General features: G+C 49.5%; 1 protein-coding gene across 1 annotated transcript in view; it reads right to left on the bottom strand.

Moving 5' to 3' along the window:
* The window catches only part of SEZ6 (seizure related 6 homolog), a 40,669-nt gene extending 15,812 nt beyond the window's left edge, over positions 1-24,857 (bottom strand). The window contains 6 exon segments of the mRNA XM_087955788.1: positions 1,187-1,381; positions 2,047-2,213; positions 3,091-3,259; positions 3,769-3,954; positions 11,089-11,281; positions 24,761-24,857. Coding sequence (XP_087811914.1) covers positions 1,187-1,381; positions 2,047-2,213; positions 3,091-3,259; positions 3,769-3,954; positions 11,089-11,188 — 817 coding nt within the window. The 5' untranslated portion in view covers positions 11,189-11,281; positions 24,761-24,857.
* Positions 24,858-26,057: the final 1,200 nt, after the last annotated feature.

Raw genomic sequence — 26,057 nt, 5'->3', positions numbered from 1 at the left:
CTGATGGAATACTATGTTGCTGACATGCCCCTGTCGGAGTTTGAATCCAAGGAGGAAGACAAACAGCTGACAGGGAGCAATAAAGTACCTTAGTTTTTATGGGAGCTTCGGGTGAGGACCTGGCCTTTTGTATCTGGAAAGAAGGAAGGAAAATGAGGATAGGGAGGGAGGGAGGGAGGAAATGGAGGGAGGGGAAGAAAGAAGACGGAGGGAGAAGGAAGATGGGAAGAGGGAGGGAGGGAGATGTCAAGGAGAAGGAAGAAAGGAAGGAAACGGAGGGAGACAGGAAGGGAGGAAGGAAGGGAAAATGGAGGAAGGGAGAGAAGAAGGAAGAAAAAAAGCAAGAGGGAGGGAAGGAAGGAAGGAAGAAAGGAACAAGCGGGGTGGAAGGAAGGAGCAAGAGGGAGGGAAGGAAGGAAGGAACAGGGGAAGGAAGGAAAAATGGAGAGAGGGAGAGAAGAAAAGAGCAAGAGAGAGGAAGGAAGGAAGGAAGGAAGGAAGGAAGGAAGGAAGGAAGGAAGGAAGGAAGGAAGAAAGGAACAAGGAGGAAGGGAGGAAGGAGCAATAGGGAGGGAGGAAGAAGGAAGAGGGAGGGAGGGAGGAGGGAGGGAAGGACAGAGGAAGGAACGTAAGAAAGGGTCAAAGAAGAGAGAGAAGGAAGGAAGGAAGGAACAGGGGAAGGAAGGAAAAATGGAGAGAGGGAGAGAAGAAGGAAGAAAAGAGCAAGAGAGAGGAAGGAAGGAAGAAAGAAAGAAAGAAAAGAGGAAGGAGGAAGGGAGGAAGGAGCAATAGGGAGGGAGGAAGAAGGAAGAGGGAGGGAGGGAGGAGGGAGGGAAGGACAGAGGAAGGAACGTAAGAAAGGGTCAAAGAAGAGAGAGAAGGAAGGAAGGAAGGAAGGAAGGAAGGAAGGAAGGAAGGAAGGAAGGAAGGAAGGAGGAGGGAGGGAGGGAGGAAAGGAGATGAATGAAAAAGAGGAAGGAAGGAAGGAAGGAAGGAAGGAAGGAAGGAAGGAAGGAAGGAAGGAAGAACGTGAAAGGGAAAAAGATTAGAAGGAAAGAAACGTAAGAGAAGGAGTGGCAGAGCCTGAGGGTGGAGTCAAAAGAGGCAGCAGCCTAGAATCCTTATGTAGCCACAAGGGAATCAACTCTTGTTATTTCCTCCAGCCGTCTCCTTCCCCACCGCTCACCTCGGCAGGCCGGCTCCGTCTCATTCCACTGGGGGTTGGAGGGATCTACGCACTCGATGATGACCGAGCCTTGCTCCAGGGTGTAGCCGGGCTCACAGGTGAACTCCACGGTGGTGCCCACTTTGTAGCTCCCGTTGCTGGAGGTGAAGTTCCCGTACTTGACGAAGGGCTCGTAGCAGTGACCGGGCCTGAAAGCTGCAAAGGGCAGAGCGGGGACAAGGAGGGCTTGGGTCTCCTTTTAACGGGACTGGCCCCTGCTGGCTGCTGGACTACAGTTCCCATCAGCCTCAGCCAGCTGAAGTTAAACCTGTAACAGGTTTAACAGAGTGGGGAAGCTGAGGCGGGATTCAGCCGGTTCGGGCCGGTCCAGGCAAACTGGATGTTAAATTTACATCTGGTTCGCTGAACCGGTAGTTGAACTGACCGGCTGGCCTTGCCCTCCCCTCCCCTCCCCTCCCCAGTCTCCTCAGGGCCCATTTTGGATGCAGGTAAGCGCAGGAGGCTCTGGGAGGATGAAAAATGGCCGTATGGGAAGTTCCGGAAGTTTAGAAACGGGCCTGTTTCCAGCTTCCACAGGGCCTCGGGAGCCTGGGGAAGGCCGTTTTCGCTCTCCCAGAGGCCCGAGGCAAGCCTCCGGACTCTGGGGAAGATGAAAAACGGCCCTCCCAAAATTCCAGTAGGCCACGCCCACCATGGCAACGCCCACCCAGCAACTGGGCAGTTGTTAGGATTTTTGAATCCCACCACTAGTGGGAAGGGACCTTGGAGGTCTTCTAGTCCAACCCCCTGCGATAGGTTGGCATGGGTCATCCTAGGGGGAACAACGCCTGCGGGGAGCCCGGCTCTTCTTGGCCACTCACCCTCATAGCGGAGGGCCACCCCAGCCGCCACGCCGCCACTATCCGTGGAAAACTCGACGAAGAAGCCACGGCTGGTACTGACCAGCCCCTCGATAGGCAGATACTCGACCTCGTACGAGTCGTACACAGGAGGCGCCTCGATGTTGTTGCCGTTACGGATGATCAGCCTGCAACGAAGAGGATCAGGTTTCCTTTCTGAGGCTCTCCAGGTTTACAGGATTTGGGGCAGCAGAGAGAGATCCTCCATCTTGCAGAGGGGCCATTGCCCTAAAACAGAGTTTCTTGACCTTGGCAGCTTTAAGAGGGGAGGGCTTCCACTCCCAGAATCCCCCAGCCAGCCTGCTTTAAGAGGGGAGGGCTTCCACTCCCAGAATCCCCCAGCCAGCCTGCTTTAAGAGGGCTGGACTTCCACTCCCAGAATCCCCCAGCCCGCCTTCTTTAAGATGGACAGACTTCCACTCCCAGAATCCCCCAGTCAGGATGCTTTAAGAGGGTGGACTTCCACTCCCAGAATCCCCCAGCCAGCCTGCTTTAAGAGGGGAGGGCTTCCACTCCCAGAATCCCCAGCCAGCCTGCCTTAAGAGGGAGGACTTCCACTCCCAGAATCCCCCAGCCAGCCTGCTTTAAGAGGGTGGGCTTCCACTCCCAGAATCCCCAGCCCGCCTTCTTTAAGATGGACAGACTTCCACTCCCAGAATTCCCCAGCCAGCCTGCTTTAAGAGGGACAGACTTCCACTCCCAGAATCCCCCAGCCAGCCTGCTTTAAGAGGGTGGACTTCCACTCCCAGAATCCCCCAGCCCGCCTTCTTTAAGATGGACAGACTTCCACTCCCAGAATCCCCCAGTCAGGATGCTTTAAGAGGGGAGGGCTTCCACTCCCAGAATTCTCCAGTTTGGTTTAAGATGGGTGGAGTTCCACCCCCAGAACTCCCCGGTCAGCAAGGTGCACCCTCTTTCACCTTCATCTACCTCAAAGGGCCAAAACCCTGAACAGAGCCCCCTGCAGCCCCCCATCCCTTGCCCCCCCGTCCTCCGAGGGCCCACCTGTCATCATCCTCTGCCAAGGAGACCTTCTCGAAATGTAGGTGTACCCGCTGTCCTGGGGACGCCTCCAGCACCCAGTGGCAGGTGAGGTTGTTGCTGTAGTTGGCCGGGAAGCCCGGCGACACGATGCGCCCAGTGGTGGCATTTCGGATCACCCCTCCACACGCCGCTGCAGGAAGAGCACAGAACGGGCAAGAACAACCTGGCTACAACCTGAACTCTTAAAAAAAGAGTTCGGCTCCATTTGTTGTGAAAGATATAATTGTATTAGAGATCAAATGCATGGCAGGAGTGCAAAGCCAGAAGTGAGGATCGCGCGCCCAAATCCCTAAGTTAACTCTCCCTTGCCGTCCACCCCACTGTAACCAATCGAAGCATGCAAGATGTTTTCACAACGGTCACTCCGAGCACCGCCTGGAGGTGGTGCGTCTCCTTTCTTTTTTCCAGCTGGATGACCTTGAGGCAGTGCCTTGAGGTCGTACGGTCACGACTTTCGATTTCCCAAGCTTCGCCCTCCTCCTTCCCCTTCCTCGTGGTTCACGGCGGTCTGTCATCGCGTAGCAGCGAAGCACAGCGAGCGTAAGGTGATAGCCAACAGGTCACACGAGGGGGTGGGGTCCAGGTCTGGCGTGGGACACCCCCTCCCCTACTCTGCTGCCCCGTCTCCTGCTGACTCACCGATACAGGTGGGCTCCTGGTTGCTCCAGAAGGGATGGGTGGCATTGAGGCATTCCAGGCAGGGCTTCCCCGCCAGCTGGTAGCCGACGATGCAGGAGAAGCACGCTTGGCCGCCCGGGTGAGTGCTGGTGACAGAGACGTCACCGTACGCTGGCCGCGTGGGGAAGGCACAGCTCAGCAAATACGCTGCACACAGAGGAGAGACACAGACAAGTAGCTTAACGCGGGTGTCCCCAATCCCCAATCGGTGGACCAGTGTGGAGCCACGGCGTGCCAGAAACCGGTCCGTACAAACAAGCAAAGTCCCACCCATGAGATTCAGGAAGCACACGAAACCACGCTCCCTCCGGCCTACGGAAAAACTCTCTCCACAAAACTGGTCCCTGTTTCCTCTTCGCATTGAGTAGACCGGGCCAAAGTGATGCGGGCCGACTTGTTACGTTTTCCAGGACTGGTTCCGACCACATCGCAGGCTGAATCCAGCCCACAGGCCTTGTGTATCAACTAAAAAGATACTCCTCTCTGGTTTTTTTAGCTACCAGCAGAAAGGGAGTGCATTCCTCAAGTGCCTAGATAATCACCCTGGCAGCCCAAAGTTGTCAGAGCGCAAGAAAGCATGATTGATGACTCTTGGCTATGGATGTGTCCCATTGGAGAATATACATCCAGGTGGAAGACCAGGGTCAAGGGGGAAAGGAAGGATGTATTTTAGTATTGGCTGCCATCCAGCCAACCCCAACATGGTCATTCCAAATAAATCAATTTTTTACTCTGAGTGAATAGAGACTTACGATTTGAATGGGGGTGGATTTGTTGGAGTCCTGACATTATGTTTGACACCCCTGGTTTAGTGACAGTCCTGAGCACTAAAATCCATGGCTAAAACAACACCCCCCACCGCCGTCCATCGTCCTGGGCAACTGCACTCTTCCCCACCCCTTGTTCTCTACCGCATCAGAGGCAGGCATCTATTCCAGGACTGTCCACCCAAAGCAAGTTGCAGAGGCCAAGTCTCGAACCCAGTGCCTCTTGCCTGCAAATGCAATGCTGGTAGTCCTCAACTTACGGCCAGAATCGAGCTCAAAGTTTCCATCGCTAAGCGAGATAGTTGCTCTGCTCCGTTTTTGCAAACTTTCTCGCCAGGGTTGTTAAGTGAATTGCTGCAGTCACTAAGTGAGCAACATGGTGGTTAAACGAATCTGCCTTTCCCTGGTTGGCTTTGCTTGTCGGAAGGTTGCAAAAGAGGATCCCGTGAGCCCTGGGGAAACTGTGACCGTCATAAATACAAGTCAGTGGCCAAGCATCTGAGTTCTAATCACGTGACATGGGGAAGCTGCAGTGGTCATAAGGGTGAAAAAACAGTCCTTTTTTCAGCGCTGTTCTAACTGTCATGCCTCTGTCGGAATCTGATTTGAAGGAGGAAGCTGAGCAGCTGACAGGAAGTGGGAGTGTGGCTCTGTCGGCTGTGGAAGAAACTGGGGAAGGGCAAAGTCCGGCTGGGCAGAGCAGGGAAGAGGTAGAACAAGGGAGAGGGAGTTCAGAGGAAGACCCAGGCCCACCCCCTCTTCATCCTAGGACACGCAGGGAAGAACAGAGAAGGGAGCAATGTGAGTTGTGTGGCTTAGGGGGGAGGAAAAGGCCCTGATTCCCTTCACTAGGCACACCTGGAAAGTGAGTTTAAAGGAGATGCATGCTGAGTGCGGCAGCTGCTGGGAACAAATGTGAGTTTATCTTGTGTTGACTTTGGTTATCTGCATTCCTGGAATCCTCCCAACCGTGCTGAGTTATTGCCATGCACGCCTGGAATTCCTTCTCCTGCCCTGCCAAACTAATTACCTTGTTTTGCCTTGATTGGACTTATAGTTACAGTTTTTGTTGACCATGTTTTGGACTTGATTCTCTGCAATCAAAGGCTGTTCCTGGGAGAGTTTTTCTCCAGCCGAAGGTAACCAGGACATTGGGGGTAAAGTTTCTTACTTATGTGACTGTGTTGCCTTTGTGCCAGCCCCCATTGGGTCATCCCAGTAACTTTGGTCCTTAAATGAACTGTTGTAAGTCGAGGAGTACCTCTAACTCCAGACCGGAGGCTTTCTCTTTGCGGTTGCTGCCTGTCGAGAGAATCGTTTGCTGCCTTCCGGTGATGTGTGAGTTGCACTGAAAAAATACAATTCACTGACAACACCTTTGAAGTTACAACAGCAGGTGGCCATTGGTCACACTTACAACCACTACTGCATCCCCATGATCGTGCCAGCAAAATTCAGATTGGCAACTGGCTTGTATTTATGACCACTGTGTGTCCCAAGATCATGTGATCCCCTTTTGGGGCGGTTAGGAATCTGTACATCGATTAGTTGGGTTGGCAATCTATAAACCAACAATGTATGTTTGTAGCTTTAAGACAAAGTCACTGTATTGATTTGTACTATGTTCCGATTGGTTGATTGTATTGCAAATTGCCATAAGAGGGAGCTAGAGATCTTGGCTTGCTCTCTCTGACATTCTCTCTCTCTGACATTCTGTCTCTCTGACATTATGTTGCTATCTAAGATTCTCTGTTGTATTTATGCTGTGCATATGCTTTAATATCTTTGTTTACTGTAAATGACAAAGGCAACTGATAAGAAGACTTTGTAATTGGATATTCTTTGGACTGTTAAATGTATATGACTGGACCGTTTATTGGACTGTGCTATTTCTTAAAGTAAATTTTAACTCAATTCAGTGTAGCTGTGTGTGGCTGACAGGCATGATATTCCCCTCTGAAAAAAAAAATCGGGCCGGCCAAAGAGACCCCACCACCACGCGCCAAGAAATCGCTGCCCAGCTCCCTTTTCCTGCCACTCAGTGGCCTCCGCCGCACCGCCTGCCCGCCCGGGCTCCACTCGCACCGCCCGCCCGCCCGGGCTCCGCTCAGGTATCCGGCTGGGGCTGTCAGGAGTTGCTACCGCCGGCGCGGCTCCAGCGGGCTCCAGTCCCGCGTTGCCTCGGGAAGGAAAGGCAAAACCAGGAGCCACTGCTGCCGTTGCAAAGCGCCGCCGCGCTCTTCCTTTGCCTTTCCCTTCCTGAGGCAATGCGGGACTGGAGCCACGCAGAGTTGCGCCAGCGGTAGCAACTCCTGACTCGGGGCCTCCGAGGGGAAGGGAAGGAGAAGAAGGGGGGAAAGGGGGCAATTCCCAAAAAATCAGAATTCGATTTTAATCGGAAGAATATCATGTCTGGGCTGAATAATTATTCATCACTACTCTCATAAACGTTTCCATGGGCATATCCTTGTTACTCAAGGGTTATTCTGTACATATCATAACAGGGGCAAGCAGTGTCGTCGGGGAAGGCAGATTCACTAAACATCCGGGTTACTAACTTCACAACTGTGGCAACAAAGGGGGTAAAACTCTCTTACACCCCCCAGTGTCTCACTTAGCAACAGAAGTTTGGTGCTCAATGGTGGTTGTAAGTTGAGGAATAGCTGTATGTACACACCTCTCCGATAGGGAGATCCTGTCCCCGTTGCTGTTCCCAACACCAGACAAGAAACACAATCAGATCAGTTAATTTTACTTTATTGTAAAGCTGCATGAACAGAATCTTGCCGGTCTGAAAGTATAAATCTCCCACTGTGTCCTGAGAAACTAGGGAGCGTTTCTTTCTTTGCCCTTTATGCAGCTGAGGTCTCGATTGTCTCTTATCGGTCGGCGTTTTTTCATCCCGCCTCCCAAGATCTTTCTCACAACCCACTGCAGTTGTATTCAGTATCCTCTATGACAGGGGTCCCCAAACCTCGCCCCCCCCCCCAGGGTGAGGCCCGCTACCGAGGTGTGGCCCGTTTGGAACCAGGCCGCACAAGCAAGTAGATGCCTGCGCGTAGGCAGCTCCGCTTGCGTGAAGCTTCATTTGTGTGAGCGGTGCACGTGGGCTCCCTCCGCTTGTGCAAATGGAGCTGCGGGGGTGTGCATGCCACTCACATGGAACCACCCCTTCTCTCCCCCCGCCCCCCCGCCAGTCCGCGAAGCTGGAAAGGTTGGGGACCGTTGCTCTACGCTGCGGACTGGGGAAGATGGGGTTTCTAACGCATGTGGTGGACACCTGGCCCGGCATAATACGTCATAAGGTTGTGTGAACCTGACCGCTCTCTTTGCAAGCAAGGGTGAACCAGGACGTCTCCCTATCTCTGATGATGGGATGGCAAGAGAAGCTCTGGCAATATTATCTGTAGGCAGGTACGGTGACAGCTGTCCTCCCCCCCTCCTCGCCCACGCTCTGTGCAAATTGTGTTAATTGTTGGGGCCAATTACCTCCTCATTAGACATTGCTTCTTCGGAGGTGCCTGCTTTAACCTGGCAGCGTCAGCGATTAGTTCCTGCGGCGATTAGCGTGCTTCCAATTAGCTAATTGCTCTTACAGCTGCAAGGGAAAATCCTGGCGCTGTGGCACCCTCCGAAGCTGCTATTGGGGTGTGTGTGTGCGTCCATACATACATACGTTAAGTACATGGCAACGGAGCATTGGGGGCCCTGCTGGTGCATTGAAGCATTTGTGTTATGGCCAGTTGGCCACCGGCCCTTCCAGCAGCCGAATCAAAGGAGGAGCAGGAGGTGGGGGAGTCAGGATGAGCATTGTTCTGACCCAGGCTTCATCAAACTTAATAAAACACCGGTTGAATTCAAAAGTAAAAGCTACTTTAACGCGACGCTGGGAATTACTTGCATTCCCAGCCAAAACTCATTAGACACAGTTCCTCCAGATAAGAGCATGTTTTTCAGTGCGGTCGAACGCTGGCAAAAAACAGAAGTCCGATGAAAGACTCACATAAACCAACTCAAAAACCCAGAAAAAAAAAACCAAGCAGAATACAGAGTTTCACGAAGACCTCGGAGATTACTGTACTGCCTTGCTTCCTGCAAAGGTTTCATCATCTTGGCCTGACTTTTATCCCTTATGGGAGGGGCAATCACCTCCCAGCCTTACTCCTGAATAGCCCCTTCTGCTTCAGCTGCTCTCGCCTTCTGGCAGCTCTGCGCACATGCGCACTGGGAACAGGCTCCCTCTGCTCCTCTGCCTCGCTGCTGCCAGACTCCAGAGGCTCCGGAGTCAGCACCCGACTCTGAGACGGTCCTGGCCCCATCTCTGCATCGGATGCAGGACCCTCGTCCAAGTCCTCTCCTGACCCCCTGACTGGTTCCCTTTCGTCCTCACTGTCTGATACTTCTGCCCTCTGCGCCGGCTGCCGGCGAACCACAACAAGCATCAGCTCCGAGGGGGAAGAGGGAGCTGGCGGAGAGAGAGAGAGAGAGAGAGAGAGAGAGAGAGAGAGAGAGACGGAGCCTGGGCCATCCATCAGCCCTCAGATGGAGAGTCAACAGCCCCCAGGTGTGGAGGTGGCTGATGAGGAAGAGGAGGAACCACGGGGTCCAGTGCCTGAGGCGTGGATGCACAGAAGGCAGAAGAGAGGAGAGGAGTGGAAATCTATGGGCTGGTCCTCGGGACGGAAGAGCCACCGCTGCTAGCGAAGCCCCTCCCTAGCTCTGGAGATAAAAGGCAGGGGAGGGAGAGGAATAGATGTGGCAGACAACTATTTATCTCCCGGCTGGACGGACTTGTTAGCCTGTGATGAGAGAGAAACATTTTGCCGGAGCTGTTGGCGCTCCTAATTGATTTAACTTCACGGGGTTTGTCCTGTTTGGGAAGCTGGATCAGAACCATTTGCTACGTACCTTGGTTGCCATTCTCCGACCCTAAAAGTAGCCCTTGACTTACAACCACAACTGAGCTCAAAATGTCTGTTGCTAAGCGAGACCATCATTCGTGGAACTTTGCCTCGTTTTACAACTGTTCTTGCTGCTGTTGCTAAGGGAACCACTCTGCTTGTGACACAGTTGTGAAAAGAACCTGGCTCTCCTCGTTGGCTTCGTTTTGTCAGAAGGTCACAAAAAGACCCCGGGACACGGCAACGGTCGTTAAGTACGAGTCATCGCCAAAATTGTCTGAATTTTGAACGCGGGCATAAGGGTGAAACAAAAATGATCCAAAGTCCCTTTTTCTCTGCAGGTTGTAACTTCCACAAGGGTCATTAAATGAATAGTTGCAACTTGAGGATGACCTGCATTCAGCAGACCTGACCGAAGGCGTTGAGGGCACAGGGGAGCCGTGTGAAGAAGGTTCTGCATAGACTAGTGGCTACACGTAACAGAATGTTGCAGGTTTGGAAGGACAAATACTCCCACTGTCTTTTTTTACAGCCTGAGGTTCCTTTCTCTGCCTGTTATGCAGTTCAGGGCTATGCCGTCTCTTATTCGATTGTTCCCAAGGCAGCCCCTCTTTGCTCAAGGCCATTCTCACATTCCATTATGTTCTGATCGAGGCTACCCCAACAGCATGAAGCTGAGTCTCCATCCTGATAAACCCTTTTTATTTAATTTACAGTGAATTCCTCTCCAGCAAAGTCCTGGCCAACGGCCTTTCAAGAGAGTTCACAATTACAGACTTGGAGAAGAACTGCCAGGCCGATACCTTTCAGACGCCACAATACTTGGCAAGGGTGCAGGAATGAACAAATTGTTTCCTGCAAAACTCCCCTTTTCCTCCTCTTTTATTCCCTATGGGAGGTGCTATTCACCATCTACCTGTGCCCTTACTCCCAAGTCGACCCTTGTTCCTTAATTCTTCCCTTCTTCTGGCAGCTCTGCGCATGTGCACACTGGGAACAGGCTCCAGCTGTTCTTCTTCCCTACTGATCTCTGACTCCGAAGGCAGCTGATAACTGTTGGATGTCCCTGGCCCCATCTCTGCCTCTTGTTCCTCAGCTATTCCCTTATTCTGGCAGCTCTGCACATGCGCACACTGGGAACAGGCTCCAGCTGTTCTTCTTCCCCACGGATCACCGACTCCGAAGGCAGCTTATAACTGTTCGGAGGGTCCTGGCCCCATCTCTGCCTCCAATGCAGAGCCCTCGTAGAGCCTTCCCCAGACTCCAGGACTGGCCCATGTTCCTCCCCAACCTCCTCACTGTCCAAATTTGCTGCCGGCTCCGCAGGCTGCTGATGGGCCACAACACATTACAGGATGGGGAAAATACTTTCGGTCTTGCTAGATTCGGTTCATGTCACCTTACCGTAAAGATAGAGCTAGTTCTCCTAGGTGGTACTTCTTAGATGGACTACCTCGCAGGGCTAACAGATCCTCTTCTTTTGCCTAAGGCGTCTGCACATCCCTCTTCCCAACAGCAACCACAGGTCCCCCAAATCCCTCCTTGGTTGTTCTGCCCCAAAGTCCCTCCGCCTCCCCAGCTTCCTCCCACGGGATCCCGGTGAAAGTTCTTACCTTCGAAGTGGAAGTGGAAGGAGCCCGGGTTGGCAGGAGAAGGGCTCTGGAACCGGACCAGCACTTGGTTGGTGGGGCCACGGACCACTTGGCCACGCATCAGGAAGGACTCATTGGCCAGCGGAACGGGCTCCAGGCCTCCGAGCGTCTCCACGGTGATGGTCTCGCCTACTACAAGGCTGATATTCTGCACCTGCATGCGGGGGAATGGGGGGGGGCGGGGGGGGAGGGGAGAGAAGCGTGTTAAGAGTTTGCAGCAGAAATTCGAATCCAGAAAGCCCACCATTCATTAACTTCTTTACATATACCTAATCACACACCAAGTAAAGTTTACAATACCAATTGTAGATTCTTCTAACATGGTAAAGGGTACAAGCAAAAACACAAGCAGCAGCTTCAGAGCTCAGAGCAGTTTCAGTTTCAGAGCTCAGAGCAGTTTCAGTTTCAGCTTCAGAGCTCAGAGCAGTTTCAGTTTCAGAGCTCAGAGCAGTTTCAGTTTCAGCTTCAGAGCTCAGAGCAGTTTCAGTTTCAGAGCTCAGAGCAGTTTCAGTTTCAGTTTCAGAGCTCAGAGCAGTTTCAGTTTCAGAGCTGAGAGCAGAGATCAACCACGGCCAGAGTCTCTTCAGTTTCAGCTCCCATCGGTTGACCTTGTTACCCGTGTCTCTGCCAGTTCATGAATATTCGGACACAACAAAATTTTCACTTTAATGTATTCTGATTAGCGTACATTCAAAGTGATAATGAAGTGATTTATTCTATTCTATTCTTAAAACAGCCCTCTCCCCTTGGTTTAAGGTGCTCGGAGTGGGGGAGGGGTGGCTTAGAGATCATCTAGTCCAATCCTGGTGAATGCAGGGAATCTGGTTAAAGATTGAGCAGAGACAAAATTCCTCTTCATCGCTAGTTCAGGCCTTGTCGGGGATTCATTAACTTCTTTATATATACATAATAACACATAAAGTTTACAATACCAGAGTAGATTCTTCCAACATGGTAAAGGTTACAAGCCAAATCACAAGCAGCAGCTTCAGAGCTCAGAGCAGTTTCAGTTTCAGTTTCAGAGCTCAGAGCAGTTTCAGTTTCAGAGCTCAGAGCAGTTTCAGTTTCAGCTTCAGAGCTCAGAGCAGTTTCAGTTTCAGTTTCAGAGCTCAGAGCAGTTTCAGTTTCAGCTTCAGAGCTCAGAGCAGTTTCAGTTTCAGCTTCAGAGCTCAGAGCAGTTTCAGTTTCAGCTTCAGAGCTCAGAGCAGTTTCAGTTTCAGTTTCAGAGCTCAGAGCAGTTTCAGTTTCAGAGCTGAGAGCAGAGATCAACCACGGCCAGAGTCTCTTCAGTTTCAGCTCCCATCGGTTGACCTTGTTACCCGTGTCTCTGCCAGTTCATGAATATTCGGACACAACAAAATTTTCACTTTAATGTATTCTGATTAGCGTACATTCAAAGTGATAATGAAGTGATTTATTCTATTCTATTCTTAAAACACAGCCCTCTCCCCTTGGTTTAAGGTGCTCGGAGTGGGGGGAGGGGTGGCTTAGAGGTCATCTAGTCCAATCCTGGTGAATGCAGGGAATCTGGTTAAAGATTGAGCAGAGACAAAATCCCTTCATCGCTAGTTCAGGCCTTGTGGGGGGATTCATTAACTTCTTTATATATATATAATAACACATAAAGTTTACAATACCAAGAGTAGATTCTTCCAACATGGTAAAGGTTACAAGCCAAATCACAAGCAGCAGCTTCAGAGCTCAGAGCAGTTTCAGTTTCAGTTTCAGAGCTCAGAGCAGTTTCAGTTTCAGTTTCAGAGCTCAGAGCAGTTTCAGTTTCAGAGCTCAGAGCAGTTTCAGTTTCAGCTTCAGAGCTCAGAGCAGTTTCAGTTTCAGTTTCAGAGCTCAGAGCAGTTTCAGTTTCAGTTTCAGAGCTCAGAGCAGTTTCAGTTTCAGAGCTCAGAGCAGTTTCAGTTTCAGCTTCAGAGCTCAGAGCAGTTTCAGTTTCAGAGCTCAGCTTCAGCTTCAGAGCTCAGAGCAGTTTCAGTTTCAGTTTCAGAGCTCAGAGCAGTTTCAGTTTCAGCTTCAGAGCTCAGAGCAGTTTCAGTTTCAGAGCTCAGAGCAGTTTCAGTTTCAGCTTCAGAGCTCAGAGCAGTTTCAGTTTCAGAGCTCAGAGCAGTTTCAGTTTCAGTTTCAGAGCTCAGTTCAGTTTCAGAGCTGAGAGCAGAGATAAACCACGGCCAGAGTCTCTTCAGTTTCAGCTCCCATCGGTTGACCTTGTTACCCGTGTCTCTGCCAGTTCATGAATATTCTGACACAACAAAATTTCACTTTGAATGTATTCTGATTAGCGTACATTCAAAGTGATAATAAAGTGATTTATTCTATTCTATTACTTAAAACACAGCCCTCTCCCCTTGGTTTAAGGTGCTCAGAGTTGGGGAGGGCTTAAAGGTCATCTAGTCCAATCCTGGTGAATGCAGGGAATCTGGTTAAAGATTGAGCAGAGACAAAATTCCTCTTCATCGCTAGTTCAGGCCTTGTGGGGGGGATTCATTAACTTCTTTATGTATACATAATAACACATAAAAGTTTACAATACCAAGAGTAGATTCTTCCAACACGGTAAAGGTTACAAGCCAAATCACAAGCCGCAGCTTCAGAGCTCAGAGCGTTCGGTGTCCGAGGAAGGAGATTTGGGGGGGCGGCGTAAGGAAGAATTCTCTACCACCAAAGCTGCTGCCTCCAACGTCACGGCCTGGAGGACTGGACCTTGAGGCTAGAGACAGTCATCTATCTGTCTGGAATGCTATTGGGGGGGTGGGAGGACTAGATGGTCTCTAAGGTCCCCTCCAACTCTTGACGTTCTACGATGATAAGGTCAAGAAACTTGAGCAAGAGGGACCCCTTTCTGAATGCTCAACTCAGCTTCAGATTTGAGGCACAAAAACCTCACTGGCTAATTAATCCTGGAGGGCTAAAACAGATCTGAGTCCTTGATTTACAACCATTCATTTAGAGTTTGAGTGAAGCTACAATTTATTTTTATTTATTATTTGGTCTTTTAATGACCCCGTAATCCCTTACATTGGGGTGGAGTCTGGGCAAATGAATGGAGCCGAGTGTTTACTGGCCGGATGCCGTTCCTGTCGCCAATAAGGAGTTATATTCAGTGGATATATTCTCATTGCGCCCAGAGAAATTTCTGCCGTTACCTAGGGACGAACTCACAGCCTCCTGATTGTAAGGCGAGAGCAACACCTCTAGGCCACCGCACCACTCTGTTTGAAGTTACAATGGTGCTGAAAAAAAATCGACTCACCACAGCTCCTCATACTTACAGCCGTTGTAGCGTCCCCCACAATCGCACGATTAAAATTCGGGCACTTGGCAACCCACATTTAACATTGGTGACCTGCTCACCCGACCAGTTCCTCACAGATCAAAGGGGGAGTTCTAACTCGGTTAACGACCACGTGACTCACTCAAGAACTGCATCGATTCATTTAACAACCGTGGCCAAAAAAACAAAACCATCATAAAAATCGAGTGGAGATTTTATTTTCTCCTGCTCGGGCAGGCAGGGGGTTCGACTAGAAGACCTCCAGGGCCCCTTCCAACTCTTGGGATTTGGAGATTCACTTACACCCCTGCTCTGCCCAGCAAAGGGAAATTCTCCTCCCAAATTCCGGTCATTTAAGTTTGAGGGACCCCCTGTCAAGTTGGATTTGAGGCCTATCTTGAAGTGCAGGGTTCAACTCCTCCTGGGTGACAGGGAGGGCATCCGGCCAGCACAGATCGGCTGCCCTGGTGGGCTGAAAGATAGCAGAAATTTTGAGGTCATCCTGCACTGGAAAAAAAGCACAAAGTTGCCTAGAGCAGTGATCCCCAACCTTTCTTATGCCGCGGCCCGGTATCCCCAACCTTTTTTATGGCGCGGCCCGGTAACGGCATTAGGTGGGCGCCGCCATCTTTTTGATGAAAAGTGCTTCCGGTGAGCTTTCTACCCGGAAAAGCTCACCGGAGCGCTGGCGCCGCCATCTTTTTTGATGAAAAAGTGCTTCCGTGAGCTTTCTACCGGAAAAGCTCACCGGAGCGCTAAGCGCCGCCATCTTTTTGATGAAAAGTGCTTCCGGTGAGCTTTCTACCGGAAAAGCTCACCGGAAGCCTATCAAAAAATGGCGGCGCCACTACCAGCGGCCCGGTAGGACTTGTTCCACGGACGGTCCCGTCCGCGGACCGGTGGTTGGGGACCCCTGGCCTAGAGCAGTGGTCGCCAACCGGTAGGCCGTGGTGGTCCGTGAGAACATTTTGGCGGTCCACAGAGAAATCTCAGCCCCAAAGCAATTAATCCAGGCTGTGCAGGAACACAAGGCTGCGCCGCCCACATGGCCTGCAGGAACCCTCCCCACTTACTCACTCCTTACCTGGCAAACTTGCCTGCTAAGTTGCTATTTTCCTTTTCTTCCCCGACCATCAGCTGTTTTGCTGTGCCGGGAGATTTAGATTAGCTAGAAAGCAGAAAATAGTTGGATTTCTTGCTTTCTGGCTAATCTAAAAGCAGAGCCGAACCTTCCTTAGGACCGAAGCTTCTATTTTTCAGGGCAGACTCAGGTAGCAGATGGCAGAAAGGTAGATCTCTGAGTGAATCTGTGATTCTGCAAGCAACTCCATCTGCCTGCCTGCTTTGCTTGCTTTGGGATAAAAGTTGCTCTTTTTCTTAATAAAAAAATGCAATCTTTACCCACAGGGTGTGTTGTGAGTTAATTTTGTGAGTTTGCTTGCCAGCAAATTTTATGTGACAGACTCAGGTAGCAGATGGCAGAAAGGTAGATCTCTGAGTGAATCTGTGATTCTGCAAGCAACTCAATCTTTGCTTTGCCTGATTTCTGGGTAAAAGTTGCTCTTTTTTATATAAAAAAGTTCACTATTTACAGAAATATTTATAATATTTACATACAAGCCATGCCCAGCCAGTCACATGACCACCAAGCCACACCCACAAATTAGGCCACACCCACACAACAGGTTAAGAAATTTGAATCCCACCCCTGCCTCTGTGTATTTGTGTGTGTGTGTGTGTGTGTGTGTGTGTGTGTGTGAGAGAGAGAGAGAGAGAGGAGGGGGAGGGGAGGGAGGGGAGAGAGGTTAGATCAGATCTCTCTCTCTCTTACTCTCTCTCTCCCCCCTCTCTGTCTCTCTCTCTCACTCCCTCTCTCTCTCACACACTCTCTCTCTCTCTCTCTCTCTCTCTCTCTCTCTCACCCCCTCTCTCTCACACACTCTCTCTCTCACTCTCTCTCTCTGTCTCTCTCTCTCACCCCCCTCTCTCTCACACACTCTCTCTCTCACACACTCTCTCTCTCACTCTCTCTCTCTGTCTCTCTCTCTCACCCCCTCTCTCTCACACACTCTCTCTCTCTCTCTCTCTCTCTCTGTCTCTGTCTCTCTCTCACACTCCCTCTCTCTCTCTCCCTCTCCCTCTCCCTCTCTGTCTCTCTCTCTCTCTCTCTCTCTCTGTCTCTGTCTCTGTCTCTCTCTCTCATTCCCCCTCTCTCTCTCTCACTCTCTCTCTCTCTCTCTCTCTCTCTCTCCACCAACGTCGGCCAAGCCACTGTCAGTCAAAATTCACATGAGGGGTCCCCGGGATTTAAAATTACGGGTATAGTGGTCCAAAAGGTTGGCGACCCCTGGACTAGAGGTTTTGCAACCGCACGTATTTTGATACGAGCGAAGGAGGATGATACTTAAGGGAGGGTCATTTTTACGGGTCCTGCTATAGGCAGCTCCGAAACCGCCTTGCCCACCTGTGGCTGGGCGCCAGCCAAGCCGTAATTCCTGGGAGCAGCAGCACCAGCGTAGGTTATCTTGATAAACGAGCCTCCGCTCCCATCTCTCATTAATTCCCCCCCCCCCTTGTGTATTAATTACGCTCATTAAATGGGGGCTACTCAGGTGATGAACGGCCAAAAGCTGCAAACCTCTTTCCCTAATTACATCACAAAGGTGCCAGAAAGATCGAGGGGGGGAGGGGAGGAAAGGCAGGCAGGTGGGGAAGGGGGAGTGAAAGGACAGAAGAACAGGGCCGGAAGGGACCTTGGAGGTCTTCTAGTCCAGCCCAAGGTCTGGAGACCTGATATAGACCATTTCAGACAAGTGGCTCTCCAGTCTCTTCTTGAAAACCTTGAGTGTTGAAGCACCCACAACTTCCGGAGACAAGTTGTTCCGCTGATGAATTGAGAACAATTAATCTCAATTGTCAGGAAATCCCTTCTTAATTCCAGGTAGGATCTCCCTGTGAGGGTCTTTTTGTCCCTTCATTCCTCGCTTCCTTCCTTTCCTCTCCTCTTTGTCCCTTTCTCGTCTTCCTTCTTTCCTTACTTCCCTCCTTCTTGCTCCTTCCTTCCTTCCTTCTCTCCCTCTTGCTCTTTTCATTCTTCTTCTCTCCCTCCATTTTTCCTTCCTTCCTTCCTTTCTCTCCCTGCGCTCTCCTCTTTGCCCTTCCTTGCCCTTCCTCCCTCCCTCCATTTTTCTTTCCTTCCTTCCCTCCCTCTTGCTCCTTCCTTCCCTCTAAAGCTCCTTCCTTCCCTTGTTCCTTTCCTTCCTTCCTTCCTTCCCTCTTGCTTTCATCCTTCTTCCCTCCCTCCATTTTTCTTTCCTTCCTTCCCTCCCTCTTGCTCCTTCCTTCCCTCTAAAGCTCCTTCCTTCCCTTGTTCCTTTCCTTCCTTCCTTCCCTCCCTCTTGCTCCTTCCATCCTTCTTCCCTCCCTCCATTTTACTTTCCTTCCTTACCTCCCTCTTGCTCCTTCCTTCCCTCTATATCTCCTTCCTTCCCTTGTTCCTTTTCTTCCTTCCTTCCCTCTTGCTTTCATCCTTCTTCCCTCCCTCCATTTTTCTTTCCTTCCTTCCCTCTATAGCTCCTTCCCTCCCTTGTTCCTTTCCTTCCTTCCTTCCCTCCCTCTTGCTCCTTTCATCCTTCTTCCCTCCCTCCATTTTACTTTCCTTCCTTCCCTCCCTCTTGCTCCTTCCTTCCCTTGTTCCTTTCCTTCCTTCCCTCCCTCTTGCTCCTTCCATCCTTCTTCCCTCCCTCCATTTTACTTTCCTTCCTTCCCTCCCTCTTGCTCCTTCCTTCCCTCTATAGCTCCTTCCTTCCCTTGTTCCTTTCCTTCCTTCCTTCCCTCTTGCTTTCATCCTTCTTCCCTCCCTCCATTTTTCTTTCCTTCCTTCCCTCCCCCTTGCTCCTTCCTTCCCTTGTTCCTTTCCTTCCTTCCTTCCCTCTCTCTTGCTCCTTCCTTCCTTCCCCCTGGTTCTTTTCTTCCTTCCCTCCTTCCCTCCCTCTTCCTCTTTTCTTCCTTCTTCTCTCCCTCCATTTTTCCTTCCTTCCTTCCTTCCCCTTTGTTCCTTCCTTCCCTCCCTCTTGCTCCTTTCATCCTTCTTCCCTCCCTCCATTTTCCTTCCTTCCTTTTTCCCTTCCTTCCCTCCCTCCCTCCCAGAGCAGCGGTAGGCAGCTTCGGCCTCTGACAACACACACACACACACTCGCACAAATCGCACCAAGGGATTCCTTCCCCCAGCTCGGAGGGGCTGTTTCCTCGTGTTTTACACCATGCCTCTTTGTCCTTGGCTGATGGTGCCCCAGGGAAGGCCCCCATCCGCCCCCCTGGCCAGAGGCAAGGTGTGCCACTTGGGGGGGGCGAGAGGCTGGGCTCTGGGGCGAGCTAATGATGCCCCAGGAGCCTGGAAGTGGGAGGGGGAGCAGAGCTATTGTCGAAATGTCAGCCAAATGCCACTGCCGATCGATTTGACATTTGCTTCGCGGTGTTGCCAAGATGGCACGCCTGGCTGCCTCCCCGAAAGCTGCCGGGCGCCTGCCTTTGTAGCTCCTCATTGAGATGCGGGGAAGACATCCCTTTGCAACGGAGCTCCCAGCATCCCTGCAGGCCTCCCCCCCCCAATTCTTCCCCCGGCCACCCCCCCCCCTCACCCGCAAAGGGCCCCTAGGAAGGTGGAATTAATTAGGATTAGGATTAGGATTGGAATATAATAGGATGCAGAATAGAATAGAATATAGAATATAGAATATAGAATATAGAATATAGAATATAGAATATAGAATGGAATATAGAATAGAATAGAATAGAATAGAATAGAATAGAATAGAATAGAATAGAATAGAATAGAATAGAATTCTTTATTGGCCAAGTGTGATTAGACACACAAGGAATTTGTCTTGGTGCAAATGCTTTCAATGGACATAAAAGAAAAGAGACATCCGCCAGGAGTCAAGAATCATCAGGTGCAACACTTAATGATAGTCATGGGGTACAATAAGCAACCAAATCATACTACAATAGAATAGAATTATAATTAGAACTAGAATAGGGAATAGAATAGAACAGAACAGAATAGAATATTGGAGTATAGAATAGAATATAGAATAGAATAGAATAGAATAGAATATAGAATAGAATAGAATAGAATAGAATAGAATAGAATAGAATAGAATTCTTTATTGGCCAAGTGTGATTGGACACACAAGGAATTTGTCTTGGTGCAAATGCTCTCGGTGTACATAAAAGAAAAGAGACATTTGTCAAGAATCATCAGGTCCAACACTTAATGATAGTCATAGGATACAATAAAAATAGAATAGAATAGAATAGAATTCTTTTATTGGCCAAGTGTGATTGGACACACAAGGAATTTGTCTTGGTGCAAATGCTTTCAATGGACATAAAAGAAAAGAGACATCCGCCAGGAGTCAAGAATCATCAGGTGCAACACTTAATGATAGTCATGGGGTACAATAAGCAACCAAATCATACTACAATAGAATAGAATTATAATTAGAACTAGAATAGGGAATAGAATAGAACAGAACAGAATAGAATATTGGAGTATAGAATAGAATATAGAATAGAATAGAATAGAATAGAATAGAATAGAATAGAATAGAATAGAAATTAGAACAGAACAGAACAGAATAGAATATTGGAGTATAGAATAGAATATAGAATAGAATAGAATAGAATAGAATAGAATAGAATAGAATAGAATAGAATAGAAATTAACAGAACAGAACAGAATAGAATATGGAGTATAGAATAGAATATAGAATAGAATAGAATATAGAATAGAATAGAATAGAATAGAATAGAAATTAGAACAGAACAGAACAGAATAGAATATTGGAGTATAGAATAGAATATAGAATAGAATAGAATAGAATAGAATAGAATAGAATAGAATAGAATAGAATAGAAATTAGAACAGAACAGAATAGAATATTGGAGTATAGAATAGAATATAGAATAGAATAGAATAGAATAGAATAGAATAGAATAGAATAGAAATTAGAACAGAACAGAACAGAATAGAATATTGGAGTATAGAATAGAATATAGAATAGAATAGAATAGAATAGAATAGAATAGAATAGAATAGAATAGAAATTAGAACAGAACAGAACAGAATAGAATATTGGAGTATAGAATAGAATATAGAATAGAATAGAATATAGAATAGAATAGAATAGAATGGAATGGAATGGAACAGAACAGAACACAACAGAATAAGGAACAAAACAGAACAGAACAGAATAGAATAGAATCAGGAAAGAATAGAATAGAATAGAAACTGGAAGGGACCTTGGAGGTCTTCCAGTCCAGCCCCCTGCCCAAACAGGAGAGCCTAGACCATTCCACACAAATGATCGTCTAGCCCAGGCTTGTCCAATCCGCGGCCCACAGGCCGCATGCGGCCAGGTCGCCTCGTAATGCGGCCCAGTGCCCACCCCAACCTTCTGGCAAGAGCCAGCGAGGAGGAGGAGGAGAGACAGGCGCGAGGCGGGGCGAGATGAGGCGCCGCCTTTGCTGCTTCTGCCCCGCTGCCACCCCCCACCCCGCAAAATTTGGCCGGAAAATTAATATAAAATAAATAATTTTTAATAAATAATTAATAATAAATAATAAAAATAATTTATAATTTATTATATAATTTTATAATATAATTATTTTATAATAATTTATTATATGTGCGGCCCAAACCAAATTTTCATCTTCTAATGTGGCCCAGGGAAGGTGAAAGGTTGGACACCCCTGGTCTAGCCTCTTCTTCAAAGCCTCCAGGGATGAAGCACCCACAACTTCTGGTGGCCAGCTGTTCCACCGGTTCTCGCCGTTAGGAAGTTTCTCCTGTGTTTCAGGTTGCTTCTCTCCTTGGCGAGTATCCGTCCCTTATTTCTTGGGAGAATAAGTTGACCCCCGTCCTCTTTGGGGCAGCCCCTCCAATACTGGAATACCGCTATCACGTCACCCCATATCCTTCTTCTCTCTAGACAGACCAAACCCAAATCCTGCAAAAGCATCCTTCCTGGGTTTCAGTCTCCAGGCCTTTGATCCTCTTAGTTAGCGGCTCTTCGGTCCTTCTTTCCGTGGCTCCTATTCCATGATTCACCTCCTCCGTGGCTTTGCATCTTCCCTCTTGACCGTGGCGCTGTTTTTTTTTCTGCAGCTTTGCAATCTCCGTGACAGAAGCCTCTTTATTCTCTGGGGGTATCTGTTCCTATTTATTTATTTATTTCTCCTGCCTTGATTATTTTTATAAACAACTCACAGAGAAGGACATGGACCCTCTGCCTCCCTCCGCCCGTTTTCCCCACAACAACAACCCTGGGAGGTAGGTTGGGGTGAGGGAGAGAGACGGTCTCACCATCACCTAGGTGGTTTTTCATGCAAGGCAGGGCTAGAACTCAAGAGTCTCATGGCGATTGGCCCAATGATACCCAGCTGGCTTCCTTGCTTGAGATAGGACTAGAACTCACCATCTCCTAGTGATGCATCCAGATTCACCTGCCATCTTTCATGGTTAAGGTGGGACTAGAACTCACCATCTCCTGGGGATTCATCCAGACTGACCCAGCCGGCTTTCATGGTTAAGGTGGGACTACAATTCACCGTCACCTAGTGATTTGTCCAGATTAACCCACCAGCTTTCATGATTAAGGTGGGACTAGAACTCACTGTCACCTAGTGATTTGTCCAAACTCACTCAGCCACCTTTCATGGTTAAGGTGGGACTAGAACTCACCATCTCCTAGTAGTGCATCTTCACCTGCCAGCTTTTAAGGTGGGACTAGAACTCAACATCTCCTGGTGATTCGTCCAAACTCACTCAGCCACCTTTCATGGTTAAGGTGGGACTAGAACTCACTGTCACCTAGTGATTCGTCCAAACTCACTCAGCCACCTTTCATGGTTAAGGTGGGACTAGAACTCACCATCTCCTAGTAGTGCATCTTTACCTGCCAGCTTTTAAGGTGGGACTAGAACTCAACATCTCCTGGTGATTCGTCCAAACTCACTCAGCCACCTTTCATGGTTAAGGTGGGACTAGAACTCACTGTCACCTAGTGATTCGTCCAAACTCACTCAGCCAACTTTCATGGTTAAGGTGGGACTACAATTCACCGTCACCTAGTGATTTGTCCAGATTAACCCACCAGCTTTCATGGTTAAGGTGGGACTAGAACTCACTGTCACCTAGTGATTCGTCCAAACTCACTCAGCCACCTTTCATGGTTAAGGTGGGACTAGAACTCACCATCTCCTAGTAGTGCATCTTTACCTGCCAGCTTTTAAGGTGGGACTAGAACTCAACATCTCCTGGTGATTCGTCCAAACTCACTCAGCCACCTTTCATGGTTAAGGTGGGACTAGAACTCACTATCTCCTAGTGATGCATCCAGGCTCACCTAGCCAGCTTTCATGGTTAAGGTGGGACTAGAACTCACCGTCTCCTAGTGATTTGTCCAGATTCACCTGCCAGCTTTCATGGTTAAGGTGGGACTAGAACTCACTATCTCCTAGTGATGCATCCAGACACGCCCAACCAGCCTTCCTGGTTAAAATGGCCCTAGAACTCACCATCGCCTGGTCATTCACCTAGATTCACCCAGGATATTCACACAGCGATGCCCGTATGAAGGACAGAGCTTAATTGTTAACATCTTGGCTTCTTTGCCCTCCAGCTTGGCTGGCACTGATGCCCTCCCCTCCCCCTAAAGCCTCCTGTGCAGATAAACCGAGGGCCTCCTCCACTCTGGCATGCTGGCCTAATGACCGATCATTGCTTGTCATTAGGAGAGCAAACAGCCTCGTGTTTCAAAGATGCCACCCGCCGTTCTCCAGCACGGGCGGTGCAGAAAGACAGTTTGTGCCCAACGGCGGCTTCCAGCCAAGCCCCATTTGTGTACGTGCATGTGTGGTGATGCCAACATCCTGGAAGGGACAGCAGAAGCTCATCCGTCTGGTCTTCTCCAATGGGCTGCCCACGGAGGGAAGCGACCGGGCGTGGCCTCGGGGTGGGCATCTGGGCATGAGACCCTCACCCTAGCTCTTGTGACTGCTGGGGCTTGAAATGTGAGGAAGGGGAGGCTGTGCTAATGGTGAGAACTGCGCATCTCTCATCCCTGGGGGACTTCAACTCCCAGAATCATAAAGCCTTCTGGCTGGGGGATTCTGGGAGTGGAAGATCCTCCCTCTTAAAGCAGGCTGGCTGGGGATTCTGGGAGTGGAAGTCCTCCTCTTAAAGCAGGCTGGCTGGGGGATTCTGGGAGTGGAAGTCCTCCCTCTTAAATCATGCTGGCTGGGGATTCTGGGCGTGGAAGTCCTCCCCTCTTAAAGCAGGCTGGCTGGGGGATTGTGGGAGTGGAAGTCCTCCCCTCTCAAAGGATGCTGGTTGGGGGATTCTGGGAGTGGAAGCCCTCCCCTCTTAAAGTGGCTTGAAGTCTGTGCTTAAGGTTAACAAATATTCACTTAACAACTGAAATGATTTGCTGAACAACCAGGGCAAAAACGGCCGTAAGAGTGGACGCCACTCATTTAACAACAGTCTTCCTTAGCCACATAAATTCTGGTCTCCATTGTGGTTGTAAGTCAAGGACTATCTCTAACAAGGGTCTTCCAACTTGGCAGCTTTAAGACTTGTGGACTTCAACTCCCAGAATTCCTGAGCTAACATGACTGGAGGAGGAGGAATTCTGGGAGTTGAAGTCCACAAGTCTTAAAGCTGCCAAGTTGGAAGTCCCCTCCTCTATTTATTCTATTCTATTCTATTCTATTCTATTCTATTCTATTCTATTCTATTCTATTCTATTCTATTCTTAAATTCTTATTCTATTCTTATTCTATTCCATATTCTATTCTAATCTAACATTCTTATTCAATTCTATTCAAATTCTTATTCTATTCTATTTTATTCTTATTCTATCCTCTATTCCAAGGGTCTTCCAACTTGGCAAGCTTTAAAAGACTTGTGGACTTCAACTCCCAGAATTCCTGAGCTAACATGACTGGAGGAGGAGGAATTCTGGGAGTTGAAGTCCACAAGTCTTAAAGCTGCCAAGTTGGAAGACCCCTGCTCTATCGCTTTACACCGTTGCTCAACGAACAGACGTAATAGGAGTTTGCTGTTTGATTCCCTGTCTCCCCCTCCCCATAATTCTCTGATTGGTTCATGCCAAGCTTGGCTGTTCCTCCCCCCTCCATGGAACCATCCCAAGCCAGAGAGGTTCCCCCCACTCCCCAAGATTCCCCCCGCTTCCAAAGATTGAGCCAAAGGGGTGCCAGCTACTCCCACCCAAAGCCAGCTAGGCACACGCGCCTTCTTCCCTCTTCCGTCGGGACTCAACTCACCCGGATCTCCACGCCGTAACCGGGATAGACGGAGATGGTGTAGCCACAATCCAGCCAGCCATCTTGGGTTGGGATGCTGCTGGGCAGCGGAGAGGCCAGGGAGCCGCGAGGTCCGGTCAGGTTCCAGCTGCAGGTTGCTTGTGGGGGGTGGGGGGGGGGGGAAGGAAGGAAGAGACCCTTAGAATCTTAGCAGAATGACAAGAATTGGGAGGGACCCCCAGAGGTCTTCTAGTCCAGCCCAAAGCGAGAGTTCGTACCCTCGCAAAGAAATGAAGACCAAGAGCGATGGAGGATGCACAACTTCAGGTGGTGAGCAATTCCATTGGATTGGATTTGAGCTTCTACCCATCTTCCTTCCTTCCTCCTTCCGTTCCCATTCTTATTTCCTTCCCTTCCCTCCCTCCTTCTCTTTCCTTCCCTTCTTTTCCTCTTCCTTCCTTCCTTCCCTTCCCTTCCCCTTTTCTTATTCCCTTCCTCTCTATCCTCCCTCCTTCCTTCATTTTCCTTTTCCTTCCTTCCCTCTTTTCTTCCTTTTCCATCCTCTCTCCTTCTGTTTCCCCTTTTCCCTCATTCACTTCTTCTCTTCTCTTCCCTTCTCCTCCTTCCTTCCTCCCCTTCTTCTCCCCCTTCTTCTTTTATTCCCTTCCTCTCTTCCCTTTCCCTCCTTCCCTCATTTCCCTTTCTTTTCTTCCTTCCTGTTTTCCTGGCTTTCTCCCTCCCTCCTCCCCATTTCCTTCCCTTCCCTTCCTTCTTCTCTACTTCCCTTTCTCATCTTCCTTCCTTCCTTCCTTCCTCCCCTCTCCCTCCCTCCCATTTTCCTTCCTCTTCCTTCCCTCTTCCTTCCTCCCACTCTCCTTTCCCTTTCCCTTCCCTCCCTCAATCATAGAATCCCAGGACAGGAGGGGGACCTCAGAGGTCATCTAGTCCAACCCCCTGCTCAAGGCAGGAGTTTTTATCCCATCCCAGTCAAATTGTTGTCCAGTCTATTTCTCAAACCCTCCAGTTGATGGGAGCATCCCTGGATGCAAACTATTCCATGGACTGATCGCTCTCCTCTTTTGAAGACCAGGGAGGGGGGGGCTAGGCCCCCTGCTCCCTTCCTTCCCCCTGCAACCAAGACCCAGGTCTGTCCCCCACCCCACATTCAACCCCCCCACCCTGTTTTTCAATGTAGGGGGTCTCACATCCAGAACCGAGAGCAGCAGGGAAGTTGCCAACAACCCCAAATTGGATTTTTCCACCTGAGCAGCTTTACTGCCTCAAATGAAAAATACTGACACCCCCCACCCATGCCAGG

This window comes from Notechis scutatus, chromosome 1, assembly GCF_049901735.1.
Source record: "Notechis scutatus isolate UNSWTSFEM ecotype Mainland chromosome 1, rNotScu1.2, whole genome shotgun sequence".
In the NCBI taxonomy this organism is placed as follows: Eukaryota; Metazoa; Chordata; class Lepidosauria; order Squamata; family Elapidae; genus Notechis; species Notechis scutatus.
Note: the sequence above shows the minus strand (reverse complement) of the source record. Positions and strands in the feature narration are given on the sequence as shown.